This window comes from Moschus berezovskii, chromosome 8 (assembly GCF_049115385.1).
Source record: "Moschus berezovskii isolate FMDL1 chromosome 8, NW_MosBer_1.0, whole genome shotgun sequence".
Classification (NCBI taxonomy): Eukaryota; Metazoa; Chordata; class Mammalia; order Artiodactyla; family Moschidae; genus Moschus; species Moschus berezovskii.
The window spans coordinates 102,122,388-102,149,895 of NC_142467.1; the positions used below are offsets into that span (position 1 = coordinate 102,122,388).

The 27,508-nt window shown below is 40.9% G+C and overlaps 1 protein-coding gene across 9 annotated transcripts in view; it reads right to left on the minus strand.

Moving 5' to 3' along the window:
- LOC129558017 (adhesion G protein-coupled receptor E2) overlaps positions 1 to 27,508 on the minus strand; it is a 76,860-nt gene that overhangs the window by 12,027 nt on the left and 37,325 nt on the right. For 6 of the 9 annotated variants that reach the window (XM_055428762.2, XM_055428763.2, XM_055428760.2 and 3 more), the window contains 6 exons: positions 26,253 to 26,450; positions 25,734 to 25,969; positions 6,187 to 6,253; positions 5,822 to 5,913; positions 4,767 to 4,935; positions 4,576 to 4,686 (listed from right to left, as the gene is read on the minus strand). In XM_055428762.2, coding sequence (XP_055284737.2) covers positions 4,576 to 4,686; positions 4,767 to 4,935; positions 5,822 to 5,913; positions 6,187 to 6,253; positions 25,734 to 25,969; positions 26,253 to 26,450 — 873 coding nt within the window. Of the gene's footprint in view, positions 1 to 4,575; positions 4,687 to 4,766; positions 4,936 to 5,821; positions 5,914 to 6,186; positions 6,254 to 25,733; positions 25,970 to 26,252; positions 26,451 to 27,508 lie in introns of those variants that run through there. The other 3 variants (XM_088839109.1, XM_088839108.1, XM_088839112.1) reach the window with 3 other exon arrangements.

Below are 27,508 nucleotides of genomic sequence, written 5' to 3' on the forward strand. Positions count from 1 at the left end.
GGCAGGAGGAGAAGGGGATGACAAAGGATGAGTTGGTTGGATGGCGTCACCGACTCAATGGAGATGAGTTTGAGTAAACTCCAGGAGTTGGTGATGGACAGGGTGGCCTGGCATGCTGCAGTCCATGGGGTTGCAAAGAGTTGGACACGACTGAGCAACTGGATTGAACTGAACTGAACTGTAAATGAAACCCATGTACAATAGATGTGCTAGCAGAATGATGATCCCACAAAGATGTCATCATCTTAACTCTGGAATTTGCAAATATATTAGCTTACATGGAAAAATTAATTTTTATGATCTTGAGATGGAAAATTTATCCTGGATTACGCTGATGAACCAATGTAATGATCTGGGTCTTCATAAAGGAGAGAGGGAAGTAAGAGAGTAAGAGGCGGGGAAAGATATAATGATAGAGGTGAGGAAGAGAGAGATGAAGGAGGAGAAGAAGAAGGGGAAGAAGAAGGAGGAAGATAGAGGTGAGCTGATTGATCTGAAATGCTAAACAGACTGAAGACTGAGTGAATCACGAGGCCACTAACCATGGAATGCAGGCAGCACCAAGAAGTTAAAAAAAGGTGAAGAAATGCGTATTTCCCTAAAGTCTTCAGAAGGGATACAGACATTTTGATTTTAGTCCCATAAGATCCATTTTGAACTTTTGACTTCTAGATCTGTAGGATAACTTTGTTTGTTTTTAGCAGCAAGTGTGTGGTAACCTGTTAAGGCAACGATAGTGAACTATGGAAGTGCACGTTTTCTTGGATTCTGAAGTGAGGGGAGCTCAGATCCTGTTCTGGGTCTCCCAGGGACAGGGTTATGCCCTTGCTGAGGCTGAGTTGACTCAAGAACATGGAGTCACACATCGTTAGCTTTCCCTTAAGCAGACACTCATGAGTTATTTGTTCTGTTCTCTCTGAATGAGTGTAATCCATGAGTGAGACAGGGCTGTGGTAGAGCAAGGCATTGAAACTCTCAGATCTGTGGGGTCCTCCCTATGTGGACAGCATCAATTGTATGAGGGAAGCCACATTAACTCCAGCTAGGTTACACTCTGCAACCTTGGCTGAATCAGAATTTAGTGTGAGGAGAATGTTCAGCCCCTCCCACCAAGACTTGACCCACTTAGATTCTGCAAAGGGAAGCACGTGGTTAGTCCTGATTCAGTTAATATAAGAAAATGGTCTTAATTTGGAGGGAGGAGACAAATGAGGCAACTGAGGGTTTAAAATGTTTCGCACCTTGAAAAGCAATTTGACCAAGCTCACACAGCAAACGCTTGGTTGAGCTAATATTTCATTCCATATTTGTTTCAGCCTGGGAACTAAGATCTACACAATACTCTGGGATCATAAGGAAATACTTGGGTGTTAATTGGTAGACAGGATGGTTAATAATAAAAAAAATATAGTAGGGCAGAGAGTTATCTTGATATTTCCAAAGGAAAGAGGCACCATAAACTAATCAATAATTTTTTCTGATATTTTACCTCCTTAATGATCAGGGAGTTCATTCATTCATTCATCTTTATTTAGTAAATAATTGTTGATCATTTGGAAAATGTTAAACACTGGAGAGAGAGATTGATGAATAAGACAGTTTCTGCCCCTTCTTTCAGGTGCAGATTATTCACTCATTAAGTTAACCAATCATGTAGCAATTATGTGTCGAGTATTCCTACAAGTCTGGCACTGTGTGAAATGTTGAAGATGTAACAGACAGGAAAAGCAAAATGGTGCCTGCAGACGCTAAATCTAGAAGGAAACAGATATTAATCAAATAGAGAAAACCAAGAGCAAAGTGACTCTGACAAAACTCTCTAGGGGCTATTGGAGAGAAACATGGAAGAATCTGATCTAATCTGAGCAGGTACAGGCTTCATGGAGGAATTGACGTATAGAGACATGTCTGAAGGCATATATAGTTTTGAGTCAAGGAATAAAAAAGAGTGTTTTAAAGAGAAGGAATATGTACAAAGCCTTTGTCCCAAAGAGGCACATCGAATTTTCAAAACTGAAAGAAATTTGATGTGATTGGAATAATGGTGAGTACACGGTATATGAAGCTGGAGAGGAAAGCAGATGAATCAAACAAATTCTCACTGATGTATGGCTCTTAGTTTTGATCCTATATGTAATGTTTTTACCAAAGAGTGCAATGATTTTATTTGTATTTTGAAAAGATCTTTCTGATTTCTGGGTAAATGATGTATTGGGAGATGACAAGGATGGAAAGAATAGTCAGTTAGGTGAGCATAGCAGGTGTTTAGGCAAGCTGGCAGCCTGGCTAAGAAGGAGGTGATGGAAGCTGAGATAGCAGGAGAGATTGTGGACATATTGAAAAGATAAGAACAAAAAGATCAAAGGTGGTAGGTTGTGATGGTAATAAGATAACTGTTGAGAGTAACTTTCAGGATCGAAACTTGTGCCACAGGATGAATGTGGTATCATGAAGATTTAGAAGGACACTATGTGAAAGAACTGGATTAGGGTAAAGATTGCAAGCCTTAAATTGGAAAACTGAGTTGATGATGACTTTGAGATACCAAAAATGTCAAATACTCCAAACTCCTTTAGATTTCAGAGGAGAAGTCAGAGATAAAGAAACTACTGGTCATCATTTGCAGTTATTGTGATGGAATCTAAGGAATAAACATTGTTGTCTGGGAGAAAAGAATAAAACAGGAACTAAAGTTGTTCTGGAACCAGTCCCTTGTATGGAACTGCAAAGGAGACAGAGAATAGCAAGAGAGAACAGAAGAAAGACAAAGGAATGTATAAGTAAAATCTAGCGAGGATAAGGATGAATGTTTTATGAGAAAACAGTGGAGAATGATCAGAAATTCTGAAAGACTTTCTGGGAGATGGAGATCATTGTAAATGATATTTGTTTTGGTGAAATATAGGGGAAAGAAACTATAATTTGCATGGGCTGAAGGCATGAGTTTAAGGCAAGGAAATAAAGACAGAAATGTCAACTCTTGGCTGGTAGCTAGAAGATGGCCAAGTAGTACATGTTTGTAAGACAGAAGAAAACCAAACATGTATCCATGGCTATGGGGAAAATACTGTTGAAAATGAGAGGGAAGAGTGAGGGAGGTAGGGTAAGGGGAAGAGAGAATGAGAGAATATGTGTGAACAAGAATGTAAGGAAAATTGATAAGCATTAATGGGATTCAAAGCATAGGTGGAATCACTGTCTTCAGAGAGGAGAAGGAACATTGTCTCAATGATACAAGAGGATGCATGCTGATATTTGGTATGGCATAGAGTTTGCAAAGTATCATCACGACGATGTTGATTTTCTTTGTGAAATAAGTGCTGAGAACTTTTGTTGAGAAAGGACGAAGTGGTAGAAGATTCAATGGTGGAATCAGTGCTTATGGAAGTTGGGGGGACAGGTAATGTGAGAAATGCAGAAGGGCTTCCAGACATATAGTAGTTTCCTTTCAGTGAGATGGAGGATTGAAGGCATCAAATAGAAGATGGAAGAGGTCAGAAAATATAAGGAAAATAAGTGTGTAAGTCTAAACCAGTAAGTGTTACTTCTTGGTCATCACTGCCATGAATTATCCAGGGTCACTACTGCTTATCTTTTTTGGTTTTGTGGTGGGTAAAGAGTACCAAGGGGATTCCCCAGTGTCTCAGCAGTAAAGAGTCTACCTGCAGTGCAGGAGACCTGCATTCAATCCCTGGGTTGGGAAGATCCCCTGGAGGAGTGCATGGGAACCTACTCCAGTATTCTTGCTGGAAAATCCCATGGACAGAGGATCCTGGCATGCTCCGGTCCATAGGATAGCACGGAGTCAGACACAACTGAAGCAACTGAGCACAGCAAAGCACAGCACAGCACAGCACAGCAAGTGCCCAAAATATCAGACAGTCTTGTTAAGAAAGTCTAAAATTCCAGCTAACACCTTTCTCTTTGGTGCACAGATAAGTACACAATCTCCCCCGTTTTCTGCATTTTTGAGGGGTGCTGCTGAGTGTTACATAAAGACAGGTGTACAGCAAAATGGTAGGATAATGTGACTGAAAATAATGCTCCTCACCATTTCAGATCTTTGATAGTTGCTTATTTAGTTAACCATGCATGGCACATAGTAAGTGTTCAATAAGAATACTGATATGAGTCAAGATGGACACAGTTCCCTAAGGAATACACGTGAAATACATTTTGTAAACAAACTGAGAGCACTGCTAATGGTTAGTGTGTGTGTGTGTGTGTTTGTGTGTGTGTGTGTGTATGCGTGCATGCTCAGTGGTGTCCGATTGAGTCCAACCCAATGGTCTGTACCTGCCAGGCTCCTTTGTCCATGGAATTTTCCAGGCAAGAATACTGGAGTTCATTGTCATTTTCTACCTAGGGGATCTTCCTGACCCAGGGTTCGAATCCAGGTATCTGGCATCTCCGCATTGACAGGCGGATTCTTTACCGCCAATGCCACTTGAGAATGAGTCAAACAGTAAACTAAGGGTAAGCCATCCTAAGACATCAAAAACTCATACGCAGTGGTCCAGTGTGTAGGCAATGAATTGGTTAGTGAAGTGCTCTGGGGGCAGTGCATGATCTTACCTCACTGTGTTTGCAGCCATCAGACATGGTCCTGCTGGAAAGTGTGTACTTCTCAGATTTGGCTTTGGTTTTCTTGATCCTTTTCAACCACTTCCTGTATTGCTCACGGACCTGCAAAGCATGCTTTGAGTCAACTCACCTGAGAGGAGTGAGGATGGGACGAGTCATGAGAGGGAGTCAGACAGTGGTACCTGTTGGCTGAGGAGGCAGTACACCAGGAAGATGAAGACACCCTGCAGGCTGTTGATGATGGTGAAGAGGTAGGCCATGACGTGGGCAGCCGGTCCCACCTGCAGGATTCCTAGACACCACGTGCATCCCAAGATGAAGAGCTGAGCTGTGGCTTTAAATGTCAGCATCCTGGGTAAAAGGAGACAGCAAGTTCCTGATACAACCAGAACCATTCTCATCTTCACCCATGGATGCTCCTTCCTTTCCCTGTTGGTAATGACTTCTCAGACTGGGTTGTGATTAGTTTTATTCTTTGCTGTCAATGATGCTCCACAATAGAAATGCCACTGAGGTCTAGAATGACATTTTGATTTGGATGGAAATGGAAGCAACACTTCACAAGTTGCAAAAGCTTTATGATCCTCCGTGGAGATGCCTAATTTCATTCAACCAACGTTCCTGAGGAAGTACCATGCATCACGCTCTGTGTTGGGTTCTGGGCATTAAATATCACAAAGGTGAGATTTCTATCTTCATAAAGCTCATGATCTACTCAAATGACTAATACAACAAAACATTAAAATGCATAATTTGGAAAAGATAATAGTAGAAATGCAAAAGAAAGAGCATCAGATAGGCACAAGATTTCCTGGAAGAAAGGACTGACTAAACCTCCTAGAAGATTTAATGTTCAGTGGGATTTTTACCAGGAAGAGGAGTGGGAGAGAGGTGAGAATGAGCTTGAAATGTGGGGTGTGAAAGTGCACTAGACTGTGGAAGTGGCCACAGATTCCTCTAAGTGCTTCATGGGAACATAATTGTTTTCTACACATTTGTCATAGGACTGCTGACGAAGCCCAGAGAATGTTGCTGAGGGAGTCACAAGGTCACAAACTGGAATTAGAGATGGACAGAGAATACCACTGGGCCTGAACTTGCTGCCTTAGCACACCTCCTCCATTTTACTCTGGTTTCTTTAGAAAACCTGAGGAGGGACACAAGGAGCTGTTCAGGCACATGCCTTCACTCTTGCGACCGCACATCTGCAGGGCTGTCAGTCTTTTCTCCATCCTACCTCATGTTCTGGAGGGTGGACACCTCACTGTTGAGCGAACAGAGTTTGCTTTTCAAAATCCAAAGGGTCGTCAGAAAGAAAGCTAAATTCACCTTCAGGAAACCAGAAAAGATTTACTGAGTAAAATTTCAGTCCATTGTCCAGCCTGTCCAACATCATTTCCGCACTTAGGTAGCTTCTATTTTTAACTGTATTAATGTGTTAAGTTTTAAGAATGGTCTTAGAAAATGCAACCAAACACATGATAACCCAGGAACACTCCTGCTGTTGTCACCTCTGTCACCAACCCACGCCCTCCACTTTTAGTTCTCCTCTTTAAATGACACTTAGCTCAGTATTAATGATGCTTTGATGTCATCACTCACAGAGAAGATTGCACAGACTGGTCCAAGGAAACCCCATTTAAATCCCTTTTCTGAGTGGAGCCAGCAGCTGAGAAGGAAGAGAATAAAAAATGCATTTGTGATCAAAAAGATGTGGTACATATTTACAATGGAATATTACTCAGTCAGAAAGAACAAAATAATGCCATCTGCAGTGACATGGATGGACCTAGAGATTGTCATACTGAGTGAAGTGAGTCAGATAGAGAAAGACAAATATCTTATGACATTGCTTATATGCAGTATCTAAAAAAAGTATATAAATGAGCTTATTTACAAAACAGAAATAAAATCACAGATGTAGAAAACAAGCTTATAGTTACTAAGGGTGAAAGGGGGGAATAAATTGGGTGACTGAGATTGACATATACACACTACTATATTTAAAACAGGTAACTAATAAGGACCTACTATAGAGCTCAGTTTTAGCGTCAGTCCTTCCAATGAACACCCAGGATTGATCTCCCCTAGAATGGACTGGTTGGATCTCCTTGCAGTCCAAGGGACTCTCAAGAGTCTTCTCCAGCACCACAGTTCAAAAGCATCAATTGTTCGGCAATCAGCTTTCTTCACAGTCCAACTCTTACATCCATACATGACCACGGGAAAAACCATAGCCTTGACTAGACGGACCTTGGTTGGCAAAGTAATGTCTCTGCTTTTTAATATGCTATCTAGGTTGGTCATAACTTTCCTTCCAAGGAGCAAGCGTCTTTTAATTTCATGGCTGCAATCAGCATCTGCAGTGATTTTGGATCCCCAAAAAATAAAGTCTGATACTGCTTCCACTGTTTCCCCATCTATTTTCCCTGAAGTGATGGTACCAGATGCCATGATCTTTGACTCACTGGAAAAGACTCTGATGCTAGGAGGGATTGGGGGCTGGAGGAGATGGGGACGACAGAGAATGAGATGGATGGATGGCATCACCAACTCGATGAACATGAGTTTGAGTGAACTCCGGGAGTTGCTGATGGACAGGGAAGCCTGGTGTGCTGTGATTCATGGGGTCGCAAAGAGTCGGACATGACTGAGCGACTGAACTGAATTGAACTGATAGAGCTCAGGTTCCAAATAGGAAAAGGAGTATGTCAAGGTTGTATATTGTCACCCTGCTTATTTAAGTTATATGCAGAGTACATCATAAGGAACGCTGGGCTGGAAGAAGCACAAGCTAGAATCAAGATTGCCGGGAGAAATATCAATAACCTCAGATATGCAGATGACACCACCCTTATGGCATAAAGTGAAGAGGAACTAAAAAGCCTCTTGATGAAAGTGAAAGAGGAGAGTGAAAAGGTTGGCTTGAAGCTCAACATTCAGAAAACAAAGATCATGGCATCTGGGCCCATCACTTCATGGGAAATAGATGGAAAAACAGTGGAAACAGTGTCAGACTTTATTTTTTTGGGCTCCAAAATCACTGCGGATGCTGACTGCAGCCATGAAATTAAAAGACGCTTACTCCTTGGAAGGAAAGTTATGACCAACCTAGATAGCATATTAAAAAGCAGAGACATTACTTTGCCAACCAAGGTCCGCCTAGTCAAGGCTATGGTTTTTCCCGTGGTCATGTATGGATGTAAGAGTTGGACTGTGAAGAAAGCTGATCACCAAAGAATGGATGCTTTTGAACTGTGGTGCTGGAAAAGACTCTTGAGAGTCCCTTGGACTGCAGGGAGATCCAACCAGTCCATTCTAAAGGAGATCAATCCTGGGTGTTCATTGGAAGGACTGATGCTAAAGCTGAAACTCCAATACTTTGGCCACCTCATGCGAAGAGTTGACTCACTGGAAAAGACTCTGATGCTGGGAAGGATTGGGGGCAGGAGGAGAAGGGGATGACAGAGAATGAGATGGCTGGATGGCATCACCGACTGGATGGACATGAGTTTGAGTGAACTCCGGGAGTTGGTGATGGACAGGGAGGCCTGGTGTGCTGTGATTCATGGGGTTGTAAAGAGTCGGTCACGACTGAGCGACTGAACTGAACTGAACTGATAGAGCTCAGGGTACTGTACTCAATGCTTTGTGTATAGTATGACCTATATGAGAAAAGAATCTGAAAAGGGACTGAATATACATATATATATATATGTATATACATGGATAATTGATTTACTTTGTTGTAAAGCAAAAACTAACACAATATTGTAGATCAACTATATTCCAATGAAAATTAATTTTAAAATGAATTTGCATTGCATATTAGTGCATATATATGGAATCTAGAAAACTGGTACTGGTGAACTTTTTTATAGATCAGGAATAGAGACAGAGATATAGAGAACAGATTTGTGGACACAATGAGGGGAGAATGTGGGATGAATTGAGAGAGCAGCATTGAGACATATACATTACCATGTGTAAAATAGTGGGAAGTAGTTGCATAACACAGCGAGCTCAACCAAATGCCCTGTGACAACCTAGAGGTATGGGATGGGGGTGGGTGGAGGGAGTAACAAGAGGGGGAAATTTATGCATATTTACAGATGATTCACATTGTTGTATGGCAGAAACAAACAGGACACTGCAAGGCAATTATCCTCCAATTAAAAACAGGTACTTAAAAAGTGACTCCCTTAAAAAATGCATTTATCCTTCAGTTCAGTTCAGTTCAGTTGCTCAGTCATGTCCCACTCTTTGTGACCCCATGAATCACAGCACCCCAAGGCCTCCCTGTCCATCACCAACTCCCGGAGTTCACTCAAACTCATATCCATCGAGTCGGTGATGCCATCCATCCATCTCATTCTCTGTCGTCCCCGTCTCCTCCAGCCCCCAATCCCTCCTAGTGTCAGTCTTTTCCAGTAAGTCAACTTGTCACATGAGGTGGCCAAAGTATTGGAGTTTCAGCTTTAGCATCAGTCCTTCCAATGAACATCCAGGATTGATCTCCTCTAGAATGGACTGGTTGGATCTCCCTGCAGTCCAAGGGACTCTCAAGAGTCTTCTCCAGCACCACAGTTGAAAAGCATCAATTCTTTGGTGATCAGCTTTCTTCACAGTCCAACTCTCACATCCATACATGACCACTGGAAAAACCATAGCTTTATCCTTCAGTTCAGTTCAGTTCAGTTCAGTCGCTCAGTCGTGTCCGACTCTTTGCGACCCCATGAGTCACAGCACGCCAGGCCTCCCTGTCCATCACCAACTCCCGAAGTTCACTCAAACTCATGTCCACAGAGTCGGTGATGCCATCCAGCCATCTCATTCTCTGTCTTCCCCGTCTCCTCCCACCCCCAATCCCTCCTATCATCAGACTCTTTTCCAGTGCGTCAAAGTTTGGCTTGAAGCTCAACATTCAGAAAACAAAGATCATGGCATCTGGTCCCATCACTTCATGGGAAATAGATGGGGAAACAGTGGAAAAAGTTTCAGACTTTATTTTTTTGGGCTCCAAAATTACTGCAGATGCTGATTGCAGCCATGAAATTAAAAGACGCTTACTCCTTGGAAGGAAAGTTATGACCAACCTAGATAACATATTGCCAACCAAGGTCCGCCTAGTCAAGGCTATGGTTTTTTTCCGTGGTCATGCATGGATGTGAGAGTTGGACTGTGAAGAAAGCTGATCACCGAAGAATTGATGCTTTTGAACTGTGGTGCTGGAGAAGACTCTTGAGAGTCCCTGGGACTGCAGGGAGATCCAACCAGTCCATTCTAAAGGAGATCAATCCTGGGTATTCATTGGAAGGACTGATGCTAAAGCTTTATCCTTAGGGATCTATAATATTTATATAATTCTCTCATTACTCAAGAAGTGTTGAGTGTCTCTTTTTTGACAGGTTCTGTGATTGTCTCTGACAATACAGTGGTGAAGAGACTATACATGTAAATCCCATATTGGCAGGAGATACACAATTTAATGATTAAAAAAAGGGAGGTTATGACAATGTATCTTTGAATGTAATGCTCAGTTTTGGGTCTAAGGAAATAGAATGGTTAAGGAGGATTCCAAAAGAAATCATGTTTTAGTAGAAACAAGACCAATGAGTAGATGTTCCTGAGATAAACAGGGTTGAAGCAGGGAAGTTTGTAAATGTGTTAGGTTTTGAGAGTCCTCTGAACCTAACATAGTTTTAAGAGCCTTTCTTGCATTATTCAATTTAATTTTTTGTCTGCTGTAAAACTCATCCACTGTTTTTTTTAAAATATGGTTTTATTGAGATATGATTTCACATCCAATGAAATTTACCCATTAAAACTGTGCAGTTCAGTGATCTCTGGATAGTCACAGAGTTGTGTAACCATCACCACAGTCTAACTTCAGGACACTTTAAGCTCCTCAAAAAGAAACTGCATTCACATTAGCATGAGGAAATCCTCATTCCCACTTCCATGCATCCCAACCCTGATCCTAGCCCCAGGGTACCATTAATCAACTTTCTGTCACTATGGATCTGCCTGTTCAGGAAAATCACATAAATGGAATCATACAGTATGTGGTCTTCTGTGACTAGATTCTTTCATTTAATGTTTTCAAGGTTCATTCATGTTGCAACATGGTTTTATGGCTGAAAACTCATTTTTAGTCTTTATTCATAGCTGAATAATATTCTATTACGTGGCTATGCTACATTTTGGTATACCTTCATCAGCTGATGGACATTTACATTGTTCTCAGGCTTTGGGTATTCTGAATAATGCTGCAATGAACATTGATATAATTTTTTGTGTGGATTTTCACATGTTTTGGATATATACCTAAGACTGGAATTGCTGGGTCATGTGGTACCTACATATCAAAACTTTTGAGAAACTGTTTTCTACAAGCGGTTGCACTAATTTCATTTCAACAAGCAATGTATGAGGGTTCTAATTTTTCCATAACTTTTCATTTTTTTAAATTGTCAGTCTTTATTTCCTTTAATCATTTAAGTGAATGAGTATGAAGTGACGTGTCCTTTTGTGGGTTTTGATTTGTATTTTCCTAATGACTAATGATGTTGAACATATTTTCATGTACTTATTGTCATTTACTTATCTTTGGAGAAATCTTTATTCAAAATTAGTGTCCTTTTTTGGGGAATGGTGGTGAGTGGTAAAGAATCTGCTTTCCAATGCAGAAGATGCAAGAGACTCAGGTTTGACCCAGGGTCAGGCAGATTCCGTGGGTATGCCAACCCATTCCAGTATTCTTGCCTGGGAAATCCATGGACAGAGGAGCTTGGAAGGCTATAGTCCATGGGGCTGCAAAGAATTGGATACATCTTAATGACTAAGCAAGCAGGCAAGGAATCACTGTTGAACTTGGTATTAGAGACAAAAATTCTGTTTTCAGAACAATACTTGACATGAATACTTAACCATATTGAGGAGAGGGTCATAACTAGCAAACAGGCGAAAAATTGAAGAGATAGACCTAGAGTCAAACCGAAAGAGGACTTGGCATTTCTGAGTCACAACCAAGGAGAAACCTACAAGTGAAAGGGAGCATGTCCAGGGCTTCTTGTTCAAGATGGAGAAGTAGAAGGATTCTGCTCATCTCCTCCTTCAAAAGCACCAAAATCACAACTAGCTGTTGAACAACCATAGACAGGAGGAAGCTGGAACCTACCAAAGAAAGATACTCCATGCCAAAGACAAAGAAGAAATGGCAGGAGATGGTAAGAGGGGCACAATCATGATAAAATCAAATCCCATACCCACCGGGGGGGGGGTTTAACCCACAAACTGGAAAACAATAATACAAAAGAAGTTGTCCCACTGTTGTGATGGCTTGGGACTGCACATCAGGCTTCTAGCCTGGGGTCCCAACAAAGGAACTGGGAATCCTCAGGGAATATGCCTGGGAAGGCTAGTGGGATTTGATTACAAGACTTCCACAGAACTGGGGGAAACAGAGACTCTACTCTTGGAGGCACAAACAAAACCTTGCATGCACCAAGACTCAAAGGAAAAGAGCAGTGACTCCAAGGAAACTGAACCAAAGCTACCTGCTAGTGTTTGAGGGTATCCTGTGGAGGTGTGGGTCAGCAGGGGCTCATCACAGGGACAGAGGGGACTAGCAGCAGCTTTCTGGGAATGTCTCCTTTGGTGTAAACCCTCTTGGAGATTAACCTAACCATAGAGCCCATAGACCTGAGGGTTGGGTCACTTTAGCCAAAAAAACTACCAGAGAGGAAGTGCAACCCCACCCATCAGCAGATAATTAGATTAAAGCTTTGTTGAGTAAGGCCCTGCCCACCAGAGCATGACCCAGGTTTTTCCACCACCATTAGGAAGCTTACACAAGCCTCTTAGCCTCCTCCATCAGGGGACAGACAGAAGAAACAAGAAGAACTACAATCCCACAGCAACCAAAACAAAGCCACACTACAGAAAGCTAATCAGCATGAAAAAGCAGAAAGTTACATCCCAGATGAAGGGACACGATGAAACCCCAGAAAACCAGCTAAATGATACGGATGTAGGCAACATTCCACAAAAAGTGTTCAGAATAATGATAGTGAATATGATTCAAGATCTCAGGAAAAGAATGGAGGCAAAGACTGAGAAGATACAAGAAGTGTTTACCAAAGACCTACAAGAACTGAAGAACAAAGAAGCAGAGATGAATAACGCCTCAGAAGGAATCTATAAGAGAATAGCCGAGGCAGAAGCACGGACAAATGACCCGGAGGACAGAACGGTAGGAATCACTGCCACAGAACAGAATACAGAAGAAAGAATGAAAAGAAAGGCAGGCAGCCTAAGAGACCTCTGGGACATTAAATGCATGAACATTCTCATTATAGGGGTCCCAGAAGGAGAAGAGAGAGACAAATGACCTGAGAAAATATTTGAAAAGATAATAGCTGAAAACTTTCCTAACATGGGAAATAAAATAGTCAACCAAGTCCAAGAAGAACATTGAATCCCAGGCAGGATAAACCCAAGGAGGAACACACTGAGACACGTGGTAATCAAATTGGCCAAAATTAAAGACAGAGATAAAATATGAAAAGCAACAAGGGAAAAATAGAAAATAACATACAAGGGAACTCCCATCAGGTTGTCAGCTGATTTCTCAACAGAAACTCTACAAGCCAGAAGGAAATGGTATGATGTATTTAGAGTGATGAAAGAGAAGAATCTATAACAAAGAATACTCTACCCAGCAGGACTCTCCTTCAGATTTGATGAAGTCAAATGCTTTCCAGACAACCAAAGTTAAGAGAATTCAGCACCACCAAACCAGCTATACAACAAATGGTAGAGAAACTTCTCTAGGCAGGAAACAGAAAAGGGAAAGCCCTATCTAGAGAAAGTGCACCCAAAACAATTATGAAAATGGTAATAGGATCATATATATTGATAATTATCTCAAGTGTAAATGGATTAAGTGCACCAACCAAAAGACATAGACTGGCTGAGCAGATGAAAACATGTCCAAGTATATACTTCCACTTACCACATCACTCTGCTAGACCCCCCCAAATTGTATGTAATTATTTTATATCTTTAGATTAACCATGTTTCCATTATGGTTTGCAATTGTAATCATCTTATATTTTTGTCCGGCTATCAATTGTGAAAATTGACGAGCATCTATTACTTCTGTGATTCTGTAACTATTAAATTGTCAACACCTGTTGGATCATAGAAAAAGGAAGAGAATTCCAGAGAAACATCTACTTCTGTTTCATTAACTACGCTAAAGCCTTTGACTATGTGGATCAACACAAACTGTGGAAAATTCTTAAAGGGAGGGGAATATCAGACCACCTTACCTGCTTCCTGAAAAATCTTTATGCAGGTCAAGAAGCAACAGTTAGAACAAGACATGGTACAACTGACTGACTCCAAGTTGGGAAAGGAGTATTTTAAGGCTGTGTATTGTCACCTTAAGCCACTCCAGTACTCTTGTCTAGAAAATCCCATGGACAGAGGAGCCTGGTGGGCTACAGTCCATGGGGTCGCTACTAGTTGGACACGACTGAGCTACTTCACTTTCACGCATTGGAGAAGGAAATGGCAACCCACTCCAGTGTTTCTGCCTGGAGAATCCCAGGAACGGGGGAGCCTGGTGGACTGCCGTCTATGGGGTCTCACAGAGTTGGACACGACTGAAGCGACTTAGCAGCAGCAGCAACAGCATTGTCACCTTGCTTATTTAACTTATATGCAGAGTACATCTAGTGAAATACCAGAAAGGATGAAGCACAAGCTGGATTTAAGACTGCAGGGAAAATTATCAATAACCTCAGATATGCAGGTGACACCACCCTTAGGGCAGAAGGCAAGGGGGAGCTAAAAAGCCTCTTGATGAAAGTGAAAGAAGAGAGAGAAAAGCTGACTTAAAACTCAACATTCAAAAACTAAGATCATGGCATCTGGTCCCATCAATTCATGGAAAATAGATGGAGAAACAGTGGAAATAGTGTTAGACTTTAACTTTTGGGCTCCAAAATCACTGCCGAATGTTACTGCACCCATGAAATTAAAAGACACTTGCTCCTTGGAAGAAAAGCTATGACCAACCTAGACAGCATATTAAAAAGCAGAGACATTACTTTGCCAACATAGGTCCATCTAGTCAAAGCTATGCTTTTTCCAGTAGTCGTGTATAGATGTGAGAGTTGGACCATAAAGAAAGCTGAGCACCAAAGAACTGATGCTTTTGTACTATGGTGTTGGAGAAGACTCTTGAGAGTCCCTTGGACAGCAAGGAGATCCAACCAGTCCATCCTAAAGGAAATCAGTTCTGAATATTCATTGGAAGGACTGATGCTGAAGCTGAAACTCCAATACTTTGGCCACCTAATGCAAAGAACTGACTCACTGGAAAAGACCCTGATACTGGGAAAGATTGAAGGCAGGAGGGGAAGGAATGAAACAGTTGAATGGCATCACTGACTCAATGGACATGAGTTTGAGCAAGCTCCAGGAGTTGATGATGGACAGGAAGCCTGGAGTTGTGCAGTCCATGGAGTCACAGAGTCAGTCATGACTGAACGACTGAACTGAACTGAACTGTTACTCAGTATTATTGTATCATGACTGGTCAACAGAAAAATTATAGAATTCTATATCACCAAAACTATCATTTATTAGAAAATCTGTAATCACTTTTTAAAGGCCATATATATATATCAGAATTATCTTGGAATATTTGGAAAATACAAATACCCAGGTATTGCATTTATTTATTTATTTATTTTTGCCAGAGCTCCAGATATGTTTCTAATGAGCAGCCACATTTAAAAACAACTGGACCTTTTACTTTTATCTAGTTTGTTTCACTTTTTCTATTTCATATTCACAGCTCCCATTTCATTTAGTTTATGTTTTCCAATTTCTTCACCTCTTCTTTTTTTTGACATTCTTTCTCTAGCTTTTATCAAGTGTAAGTACAAAACCTTTTGTATACATACATAAAAATAACATGTGTAATATATATTTTCAAAAATATTAATTTTTGCCTAATTAAAACATTTATGACATTTTGATTCCACTTACTTGACTTAGTATGAATAGAATGCTAAATTTCTAATTTAAAAAATTGGATATGCAACAAGCAACAAAGGTTTACTGCATAGCACAGGGAACTGTAGTCATTATCTTGTATAATGACCTATAATGGAAAATAATTTCAAAAATATTATATGTGTACATGTATAACTGAATCACACAAACATAAAAGAATTCTACTTTTGAAATTTAGTAATGTCTATCTTTTTGCCAGTTTTTCTATGGACATCTAAGAACAACGTATAAGATTCAAACTTTTAAATATATGTGTGTAACATATAATTTATATAAATGAATTAAATATGAAGGTTGACACCGAAATCAGATTGATTATATTCTTTGCAACCAAAGATAGAGAAGGTCTATACAGTCAGCAAAAATGAGACTGGGAACAGACTGTGGCTTGGATCATGAACTCCTTATTGCCAAATTCAGACTGAAATTGAAGAAAGTGGAGAAAGCCACTAGACCATTCAGGTATGACCTAAATCAAATCCCTTATGACTATACAGTGGAAGTGAGAAATAGATTTAAGGGACTAGATCTGATAGATAGAGTGCCTGATGAACTATGGAAGGAGATTCGTGACATTGTACAGGAGACAGGAATCAAGGCCATCCCCAAGAAAAAGAAATGCAAAAAAGCAAAATGTCAGCCTGAGGAGGCCTTACAAATAGCTGTGAAAAGAAGGGAAGCAAAGAGCAAAGGAGAAAAGGAAAGATACCCATTTGAATACAGAGTTCCAAAGAATAGCAAGGAGAGATAAGAAAGCCTTCCTCAGTGATCAAAGCAAAGAAATCGAGGAAAACAATAGAATGGGAAAGACTAGAGATCTCTTCAAGAAAATTAGAGACACCAAGGGAACATTTCATGCAAAGATGGGCTCAATAAAGGACAGAAGTGGTCGGGACCTAACAGAAGCAGAAGATATTAAGAAGAGGTGGCAAGAATACACAGAAGAACTGTACAAAAAAGATCTTCAGGACCAAGATAATCATGATGGCATGATCACTCACCTAGAGCCAGACATCTTGGAATGTGAAGTCAAGTGGGCCTTAGAAAGCATCACTATGAACAAAGCTAGTGGAGGTGATGGAATTAGCTCCAGTTGAGCTAATTCAAATCCTGAAAGATGATGCTGTGAAAGTGCTGCACTCAATATGCCAGCAAATATGGAAAACTCAGCAGTGGCCACAGGACTGGAAATTGTCAATCTTCATTCCAATCCCAAAGAAAGGCAATGCCAAAGAATGCTCAAACTACTGCACAATTGCACTCATCTCACACACTAGTAAAGTCATGCTCAAAATTCTCCAAACCAGGCTTCAGCAATACATGAACCATGAACTTTCAGATGTTCAAGCTGGTTTTAGAAAGTGCAGAGGAACCAGAGATCAAATTGCCAACATTCGATGGAACATTCGATGGAACTCAAGAGAGTTACAGAAAAACATTTATTTCTGCTTTATTGGCTACACCAAAGTCTTTGACTGTATGGATCACAGGAAACTATGGAAAATTCTGAAAGAGATGGGATACCAGACCACCTGACCTGCTTCTTGAGAAAACTGTATGCAGGTCAAGAAGCAACAGTTAGTACTGGACATGGAACAACAGACTGGTTCCAAATAGGAAAAGGAGTACATCAAGGCTGTATATTGTCACCCTGCTTATTTAACTTATATGCAGTGTACAACATGAGAAACGCTGGGCTGGAAGAAGCACAAACTGGAATCAAGATTTCTGGGAGAAATATCAATAATCTCAAATATGCAGATGACCACCCTTATGGCAGAAAGTGAAGAAGAACTAAAGAGCCTCTTGATGAAAGTGAAAGAGGAGAGTGAAAATGCTGGCTTAAAGCTCAACATTCAGAAAACTAAGATCATGGCATCCGGTCCCATCACTTCATGGCAGATAGATGGGGAAACAGTGGAAGCAGTGTCAGACTTTATTTTTTTGGGATCCAAAATCACTGCAGATGCTGATTGCAGCCATGAAATTAAAAGACAAGCTTACTCCTTGGAAGGAAAGTTATGACCAACCTTGATAGTATATTAAAAAGCAGAGACATTACTTTGCCAACCAAGGTCCGTCTAGTCAAGGCTATGGTTTTTCCAGTGGTCATGCATGGATGCGAGAGTTGGACTATAAAGAAAGCTGAGTGCCGAAGAATTGATGGTTTTGAACTGTGGTGTTGGAGAAGACTCTTGAGAGCCCCTTGGACTGCAAGGAGATCCAACCAGTCCATCCTAAAGGAGATCAGTCCTGGGTGTTCATTGGAAGGACTGATGTTGAAACTGAAACTCCAATACTTTGGCCACCTCATGCGATGAGTTGACTCACTGGAAAAGACTCTGATGCTGGGAAAGACTGAAGGCAGGAGGAGAAGGGGATGACAGAGGATGAAATGGTTGGATGGCATCATCGACTCGATGGACATGGGTTTGGTTGGACTCCGGGAGTTGGTGATGGACAGGGAGGCCTGGTGTGCTGCGGTTCAAGGGGTTGCAAAGAGTCGGACATGACTGAGCGACTGAACTGAACTGAACTATTTAAATTATTAAGACATCATTCAAGATGCTCCTCTATTATTTTTTTCTGCAATTGATTAAATATTCTCAGATAAATATTAATGTCTCACTATAATTATATATTTTTTCTTTTTCCTTATATTTCTTTTGATTTTTGCTTTATGTGTCTTTCTTTGTCGATAATGTGTTTAATGGTTTATGATGCCTACTGTCTTTGTGAATTGTAGCTTTTATCATTAAAAATATTAATCTTTGTTTCATTTGAAATAAATAAGTTTTAAAAAATGAGCATGTCCACAGAGACTGATGGGTTAGTTTGTCTCAGGTTCCAGTACTGTCAAGTCTGAAGTGAGAGGCTATTCCAACTATGAGCCTGGAGAGTGAACCCATTCTGGGATAGTTTGTGTGGAGAGTCACGACTTGGCAGGGGAAGTTCTTATGAGGTCCTAGGACTTTCTCCTCTCCCAACTCGCAAAGGCTGTGTCCATTGTTAAATTGAGTTATTTGTCTTTTCTTGTTGAGTTATTCAATTTAACAACAGTGAAAAGCAGAAGTTCTCTTATCGAGTAACTGATTAGAAACTGAAGCATAGAGAACTTAAGTCTATTTCTCAAGGTTTTACAGATAGAAATCACTCTTGGTGTTACATTGCGGTAAACTAGAGAGTGAGACATTCTAGAACAACAGAGAGCATGGTGGGACATTTCAGGAAAATATAGTAGCCACTGAGAAGAATGAAGTACACATCATTGCATTAAGCATGAAAAAACTGAAGTGTTCAAGGATTCTGGGAGAGAGCTCAGTTGACACAGATAAACATCAACTTTAGCAGCATGGTATGGTTAAACATGCACGTTCTGGGAGAATGACTTCCTGAACAGGAGACTGACGACCTTGGTAAACTTGAATTCCTCCTGAAACAACCAAAATACAAGCAAAACAACTAAAACGAACCATTTCAAAACTCTGGTAGTTATCCAAGGCCACAGAACAAACTGAAAATCGTTGATCCAAGAGAAACTGTGGAACCTCAATAAGATGGTGGAAAAAAGTCTGTAATATTTCCCCTTGAACTATTTCCATTCCATCTCTCCCCAGCTAAATGGTGCAGCAGCCAAAAGCTAATAGCATTGCAGGCAGGAAAGATGTGTGACTGCTTTTGGAGCTTCAATAAAAGCATCATCATTATACCCAGAGCACAGTCAATATCTTTTTCTGACCCTTTAGCTCCCTGGGAACTCTTTTTTTAAATAACTAAATTTATTTTTAATTGAAGGATAACTGCTTTACAATATTGTTTTAGTTTTTGTCATATATCAACCTGAATCAGCTGTCGACTAGAAAAAAAGAAGTTTAACTTGAGAGTTGCGAGTTTAGTTTTATTTGGGGCAAAATGAGGACTGTAGCCCGGGCAGGGCGACAGCATCTCAGATAGCTCTGAGAGACTGCTCCAAAGCGGCAGTGGGGGAAAGACAATATATAAGGTTTTGGTGAAGGGGGAGTTCAATGCCATGAAGCACTCATTTTACAAAAAGCTTTTGTTAGTCATGAGGATGTCACCATGAAGGGATTTAGTGCTTCTTTAGATGTAGTTGTAGTTGTAGTAGTAGTTAAGCCGCTAAGTCGAGTCCGACTCTTGTGACCCATGGACTGTAGCCTACCAGGCTCCTCCGTCCATGGGATTCTCCAGGCAAGAATACTGGAGTGGGTTGCCATTTCCTTCTCCAGGGCTTCTCTATATGAGAAGCACTAAATGAGGAGATGCAAGGATTGAGATCATAAAATCTGTTCCTAAAAACATCCAACTATCTAAAAACCTGTCCCACCAGATTCCCTGGAGCACAGAGTGCCTCACTCCACCCTAAACTCCCTCAGGGATTGTTGAATGTCAACAGCTAGAGCAGCATGGGGTTCCATCTCCATGGAGGCAGATGGCAAATGCCTTTGTTGTTTAGTCATTAGCGGATGGCATCACCGACTCTGTGGACATGAGTTTGAGTGAGCTCCGGGAGTTGGTAATGGACAGGGAGGCCTGGCGTGCTGTGATTCATGGGGTCGCGGAGAGTCGGACACGACTGAGTGACTGAACTGAACTGAACTGAATGCTCTTGGTAAGTGCCAATTTGTAGTTGACACAGCCACAGGTATACCTATGACCCTTCCCTCTTGAACCTCTCTCCCATCCCAACACACCCCTCTAGGTTGTTACAGAGCCCCGATTTGAGATCCCTGAGTCACACAGCCAATTCCCACTGAGTATTTATTTTACATGTGGTAATATATTTGTTTCCATGTTGCACTCTCCATACATTCCACCCTCGCCTCCTTCCCCCCAACCCCATCCATAAGTCTGTTCTCTGCATCTGTGTCCCCATTGCTGTTTAGTCACTCAGTCATGCCTGACTGCTTGTGATGCCCTGGACTGTTGCCTGCCAGGCTCCTCTGTGCATGCGATTTAGAAGGCAAGAATACTGGAGAGGGTTGCAGTTTCCTTCTCTGGGGGATCTTCCTGACTCAGGGATAGAACCCGTGTCTCCTTCACTGGTAGGAGGATTCTGGGAAGCCATTGTGTGTGTGTGTAGTCGCTCAGTTGTGTCTGACTCTTTGCGACCCTGTGGACTGTAGCCCACCAGTCTCCTCTGTCCATGGGATTCTCCAGGCAAGAATGCTGGAGTGGATTGCCATTTCCTTCTCCAGAGGATCTTCCCGACCCAGGGATCGAACCTGGGTCTCCTGCATCACAGGAAGATGCTTTACCTTCTGAGCCACCAGGGAAGCCATTGGTGCCCTGCAAATAGGTTCATCGGCACCATATTTCTAGATTCCATGTATTTGTGTTACTATATGATTTTTGTTTTCTCTTTCTGACTTACTTCACTCTGTATACTAGGTTCTAGGTTCATCCACCTCACTAGCACTGACTCAAATACATTCGTTATCATGACTGAGTAATATTTCACTGTGTATATGTACCACAGCTTCTTTATCCATTCATCTGTCAATGGATATCTAGATTGCTTCCATATTCTAGCTATTGTAAATAGTGCTGCGATGAACATTGGGGTACCTGTATTTTTTTCAACTTTGGCTCCCTGGGAATTCTTTGGTCTCCAAATTTGGTGGTTTTTTGATTTGGGTGACAGCTTATCTTAGTGAGAGACATAACAAAAGCCCACCTCTAGGACAGTACCAAAATAATACAAATTACTGTCACATCTCCAGCTTCCCAAAGATATGATCTCAGGTGAAGTCAACTAGATTGTGAATTTAAAAGGAAGTACTGGAGAAAATCAGGGACATGAGGAATTTTGAAAAGCTCTAAAATGTTCCCATAAGTCCATGGATGCACAAGGATAGGCCCATTCTCAGTGAAGACCTGAGAAAGAAGACACCAGTCTCTTGTCTCTGGCTGATCTTGAGGCTTGTGCAGTCAGGAAGTGAAAGCCCAGACTATTAAGTAATCTTCCTGAAGTCTGAAGGTGTGGCTTTTCACTCAGATGCCTTTGTGGAAGTGTGCAAAACATATAGGCAAGGCATTTAAGGAAATCTTATGGCCAAACACTGGTTGGCCACTAGATTATACTGAACCAGATATGAGCTCCTAGGCACCTAGAACTAAAAAATAAAAACAAGGACCTAAACTAGAACTCAAAGGCCATACACTGCAGGCAATTTTCAATACATAGAATTAGTCTAGGAATGTCATTAAACTATTAAAGAAACAGCAGCAAACTAAAAAGCAAGAAACCTTGGAAGGCAGAGGAATCTGATAATTGGAGTGTTACAATGTATTATCTAAAACATCAGTTTTAAACAACAATTATAATATCCCTGGTGGCTCAGTTGGTAAAGAATCTGCCTGCAATGCAGGAAACCTGGGTTCGATCCCTGGGTTGGGGAGATCCCCTGGAGAAGTGAACCGCTACCCACCCCAGTATTCTGGCATGGAGAATTCCACGGATTCTATAGTCCACGAGGTTGCAAAGAGATGGACACGACTGAGACTTACTTCTAAGCAACATACAAAGAAATAGGAAAATATGCTACATACAGAGGGGGATAAAAAAGGGGAAGTGTCTCTGAGAGGCAAAGATAAAGAGGATGTGGTACATATACACAATGGAATAATATTCTGCTACAAATATAATGAAACTGTGCCATTTGCAGCAACATGACTACAACTAGCAATTATCACACTAGAGAAGTCAGACAGAGAAAGATAAATACCATATGATTCACTTATCTATGGAATCTGAAGTATGACACAAATGAACCTACCTATGAAACGGATACAGACTCGTGGACGTAGTGGCCAGACTTGTGGTTGCCAAGGGGGAGGGGTTTGGGAGAGGGATGCAGTGGGAAGTCCAGGTTAGCAGATGTAAGTGATTACATGTGGAATGGATAGACAGCAAGGCCCTGTTGCGTAGCACAGAGAACTCTGTTCAGTATCCTATTGAATAAAGCAGATGGCTGATAAACACATGAAAAAATGCTCAACATCACTCATTATTAGAGAAATGCAAATCAAAAGTACAATGAGATATCAATTCACACTGGCCAGAATAGCCATCATCAAAAAATCTACAAAAAATAAATGCTGGAGAGGGTGTGGGGAAAAGAGAACCTTCTTGCACTGTTGGTGGGAATGTAAACTGATACAGACACTATGGAGAATGGTATGGAGATTCCTTAAAAATCTAGGATTAAAACAAACATATGACCCAGCAATCTCACTACTGTGCAGTTACCCTGAGAAAACCATAATTTAAAAAGACACATGTACTCCAATGTTCACTGCAGTGCTATTTACAATAGCCAGGACATGGAAGCAACCTAGATATCCACTGACAGATGAATAGATAGAGAAGTTGTGGTATATATACACAATAGAATCTTACTCAGCTGTAAAAGAGAATGAGTTAGTTGTAGTGAGGTGGATGAACCTAGAGACTGTTACCCAGAGTGAAGTAACTAAAAAAGAGAAAACCAGTATCATATAGTAATGCGATTATATGAAATCTAGAAAAATAGTACTGATGGAGCTATTTGCAGAGAAGGAATGGAGATGCAGACGTGGAGAATGGAATTGTGGATACAGTGAGGGAAGAACAAGGTAGGATGAACTGAGAAAATTGCATTGACATATATACACCACCATGTGTACAACAAATAGCTGATGAGAAGTTGTTGTATAACACAGGGAGCCCAGCCTGGTGCTCTGTGATGACCCAGAGGGGTGGGATGGGGGAAAGGGAGGGAGACTCAAGCTGGGTGGTATATATGTATGTAATTATGGCTGATTCACAACTGTGGTACGGCGTAAACCAACACAACACTGTAAAGCAGTTATCCTCCAATTTTAAAAAATGCATAATTGAAAAGAATATTAAAAAGAATATATATGCATATGTTCATATATAATTGAATCAGTCTGTTACACAGAAGAAATTAACACGACATTGTAAATCAACTATATTTCAGTTTAAAAATAAGCCAAAGAAATTATGAAATACTTGATATAGGCCAGTAATTAATATAATACCCTTTGGGGGGATGTGACTTTTTATTCTGAGAAGAGTGAAAATAATTTTCATTGAAGATGGATGACTGCATCTCATAAGTAGAAACTAAACGTATATTGCTGTTGTAGATGGATTTGTGGATATCTTCTTCAAATATGTGTAGAAATATGTACATAGTTCTAAGGAACCCAGGGAGTGGATTCTAGAGGTTACTAACTTTTTGCCTGTTGACTGCAATAACATCCTACTTTGTAGTATCATCTTGACCCTAGAGACATTTCTTCCTTGAGAGTTGGATTCATGTCATGACTTTATGATAATTCAACACCATTTTTTCTGAAAAGGCATTACCTGGTATTTTCAATGCCAATATTAATAAAATAAAAAGTTTCAAAAAAAGGTAAAATATTTGAATATGTGTTTCTCTAAAGAAAACATGCAAATGGTCAACAAGCAGGTGAAAAGATGCGCAACATCAATAGTCATTGGAGAAATCGCAAATTGAAACCACAATGAAATTTGACTCCATTCCCATTAGGATAGTTAAATTTTTAAACATAGACTATAACTATTGATAATGACATGGAGAAACTGAAACCCTCATATATTGTTAGTTGGAATGTAAAATGGTCCAGAAGCTTTGGAAAACAAGTGGTGGTCTGTCAGAAGGCTAACCAGATCTTCCATTTGACCCCAGGATTCTACTTGTAGAGTAGATATATAACCAGGAAAAATGAAACTTGTACATATATGTTTGTAGTGATCTCATTCATAATAGCATTACAAAAATGTAAATAATCTAAATGTCTATCAGCTGATGGATAGATAAACAAAATGTGGCATATCCATATAATGGAATATTATTTGCAAAATGATAGCAACAAAAACAACAACAAAAAGTGAGGTCATGATATACACTACGATATGAATGAACCTGGAAAACTTCAGGCTAAGTAAAAACATCCACAAAAGATCACATGCATAATTGCATTTATGTGAAATATCCAATAGAGACAGAAAGTAGATAAGCATTTGTCAGGGGTTGGGGCAGAGGAGTGGGTAGAAGGAATGAGAAGTGAATTTTATTGTGTACGAGGTTTCTTTGGGGAGTTGAAAAATGTTGTAAAATTAGACTGTGATGACAGCTGCACTACTCTGTGACTAGTCTAAAAACCACTGACTTGTACACTTTTAAAGGGTGAATTTTGCAGTGAATGAGTGAAAGTTGCTCAGTCATGTCTGACTCTTTGTGACCCTCTGGATTATTGAATACATGTAATTCTCCTGGCCAGAAGCCTTTGCCTTCTCCAGGGTTTCTTTCCAAACCAGGGATCAAACCCACGTCTCCCACATCTCAGGCAGATTCTTTACCAGCTGAGCCACAAGGGAAGCCCTACAGTATATGCAGTATATGTCAGTAAAAACGCAAAAACATTGTCTAGTATTAAAAGCTGAAAATAAAAGTGTAAACTAAGAAGCTTGACTCTGAATTTGAATTAAGCTTAGCTACCTAGTAAAATGAATTAAGCTGTGCACGTTTAAACTCTTTGTGCCTCAGTTTTCTTATCTGTAGAGTGGGGTGAATTACAGTGTCTACCTCATAGTATTGATATGAGGATTAATTGAATTAACATACATTAAAATGGTTAGAAAAATGCATTGACACAAAGTAAGCACCTTGTAAATGCTAAATTATGGTACAGTCTATTATTTTAATTATTTACACCAGCTCTACTATTACAAATGAAAGATTGAAACATCCTATAGAATTAGGATAAAAAAGCAGGTTATATTTTTCTAATTGATGCCCTAAACACTTCCTTTGATTTCCTCTTTGTTATTTCACTAACAGAGGTTGAAGGCATTCTCCTTAATTATTATCATCCTCCACCAAAGATGACCTGGGATTATTACTTAGTGTCTATATATTATGACCTGTCATAATCAAATACTACATTTGTTCTGCAACACATGATTGTGCTGGAGAGATAAGAACAGTTGAAATTTATTTTACCTGGTGGGTGTCCCATAAAGATGAGGCCTGGATGCTGCAGAAATGGCCACAATCACAGCTGGGACTCCGTAGCCAACAGGGAACATGGCCTTCTTCATGAACTTGTTGACACTGGAGTAGTTGACCACTGCCAAGTTGCGTGCAGAGAGGAAGAGGTGCAGGCCCTCCAGCAGCATCCAGGTGAAGGAGGCTAGGTAGAGATAGTGCAAGGCACCCGCAATGATGGCGCACAGCACCTGGGGGAGAGGAAGGTGGCTTATCAAATGTTACCAGGAGGGTTGGTCAGGGTGGAGCATGCCCCAGTACTTCTATAACTTGCCACTAGGGAGAATTTTGATGTATATGAAGGAGTTGTCAACAGAGTGTTTTTCTTCTAGTTGTGGCAGTCAATGTGAAACAGGTTATTTACCAATTTAACCTTACCTGGTACCAAGTCATTTTATTAAAGTGTCCAAAGCAGTGTGGCTCCATGAACTCAGAATCCCCAGGGGCAGGAGTATTTTGGAAAAGTATACGTACCTTGTTCTCAGTTCTGTCAAAGGCTGTGAGGAAGAGCAGATGGGCCAGGAAGAGGCAGAGTGAGAGCTGCAGGTGGAGCGAGGTGCTGATGTTCTGGATGGCTTTGCACAGCAGGAAAGTGAGGGCCGCCAGGAGGAGGCACAGCAGAGAGAGGATCAGCCCCACATAGGTGATCACAGTCAGTGCGGGATCCTCCTCCTGGGACCCAGCAGAGAGGGGACCACAGTCATGCTTTCCTGCTCTGGGTAATAACCCTTCCACCATTTTTATTTTCAGACATAGAAAAATCAGCAATAGAAGACCCAGATAAAGTTGGTATATTTATGGATAGCTTCCTCCAGTTTCTGAATGTTATAATTTTGTGGGATCTGAATGATTAATTCAGTCCCTGGAAGGACAGAGGAACAGCAGAATCTTTAGTCAAGAACAAACTCTGGAACTCACAAGGGTTTATTTTCCTGTAGACTCCTGAGCATGACTCAGCCTCCCAGTTACCACAATAGGTACACAGGGGCATGAAACTTCACGCTGAGCACCACCCTCCACCCCCATCATATGGTGGTGTGTGACAGAGTCTGTACCTGAGGCTCTCTGTCCAGGTATTAACCACCTGCCTTGGATGCAACTCACCCATCCCTGAAATATCCATTCTTGGAAGGGAACTAATGACTACAGATTAGAACTGAACCCTTGATGGAGGAAATCTACTGTACTTTGGCAATGGTGGTAGCATAAAATTCTTATTTTCTGCAGCCCATGAGCACCCTGTTGTGAAGACCCCTGGGGTACACAGAATTTTAATTTGGAAACCACACCCTCATCTCCATCTTCTGCCAGATGTTCAGTCAAGAGCCAACCCAGGTGCTGCTGTGAAGAGAGTGTTGCAGGTGAAATTCAAGTCCTCCATCAACTGACTTAGAGAGTTTATCCTGGTTGGACCTGTGTAACCAGAAGAGCCCTCAAAAGAGGTAGGGTCTTCTTGGAGAAAATAGTTCAGAGTTCGAGAGAGTTCTAACACGAGGGAGTTTCTCCTGCTGATCTCCAGACAGATTCACTGGTGCACTGTGAGAGGTCCCAGAGGAGAATTAGGACCAGAAAGAAGGCTGAACGCTGAAGAATTGATGCTTTTGAATTGTGGTGCTGTAGAAGACCTCTGAGAGTCCCTTGGACAGCAAAGAGATCAAGCCAGTCAGTCCTAAAGGAAATCAACCCTGAATATTCATTGGAAGGACTGAGCTGAAGTTCCAATACTTTGG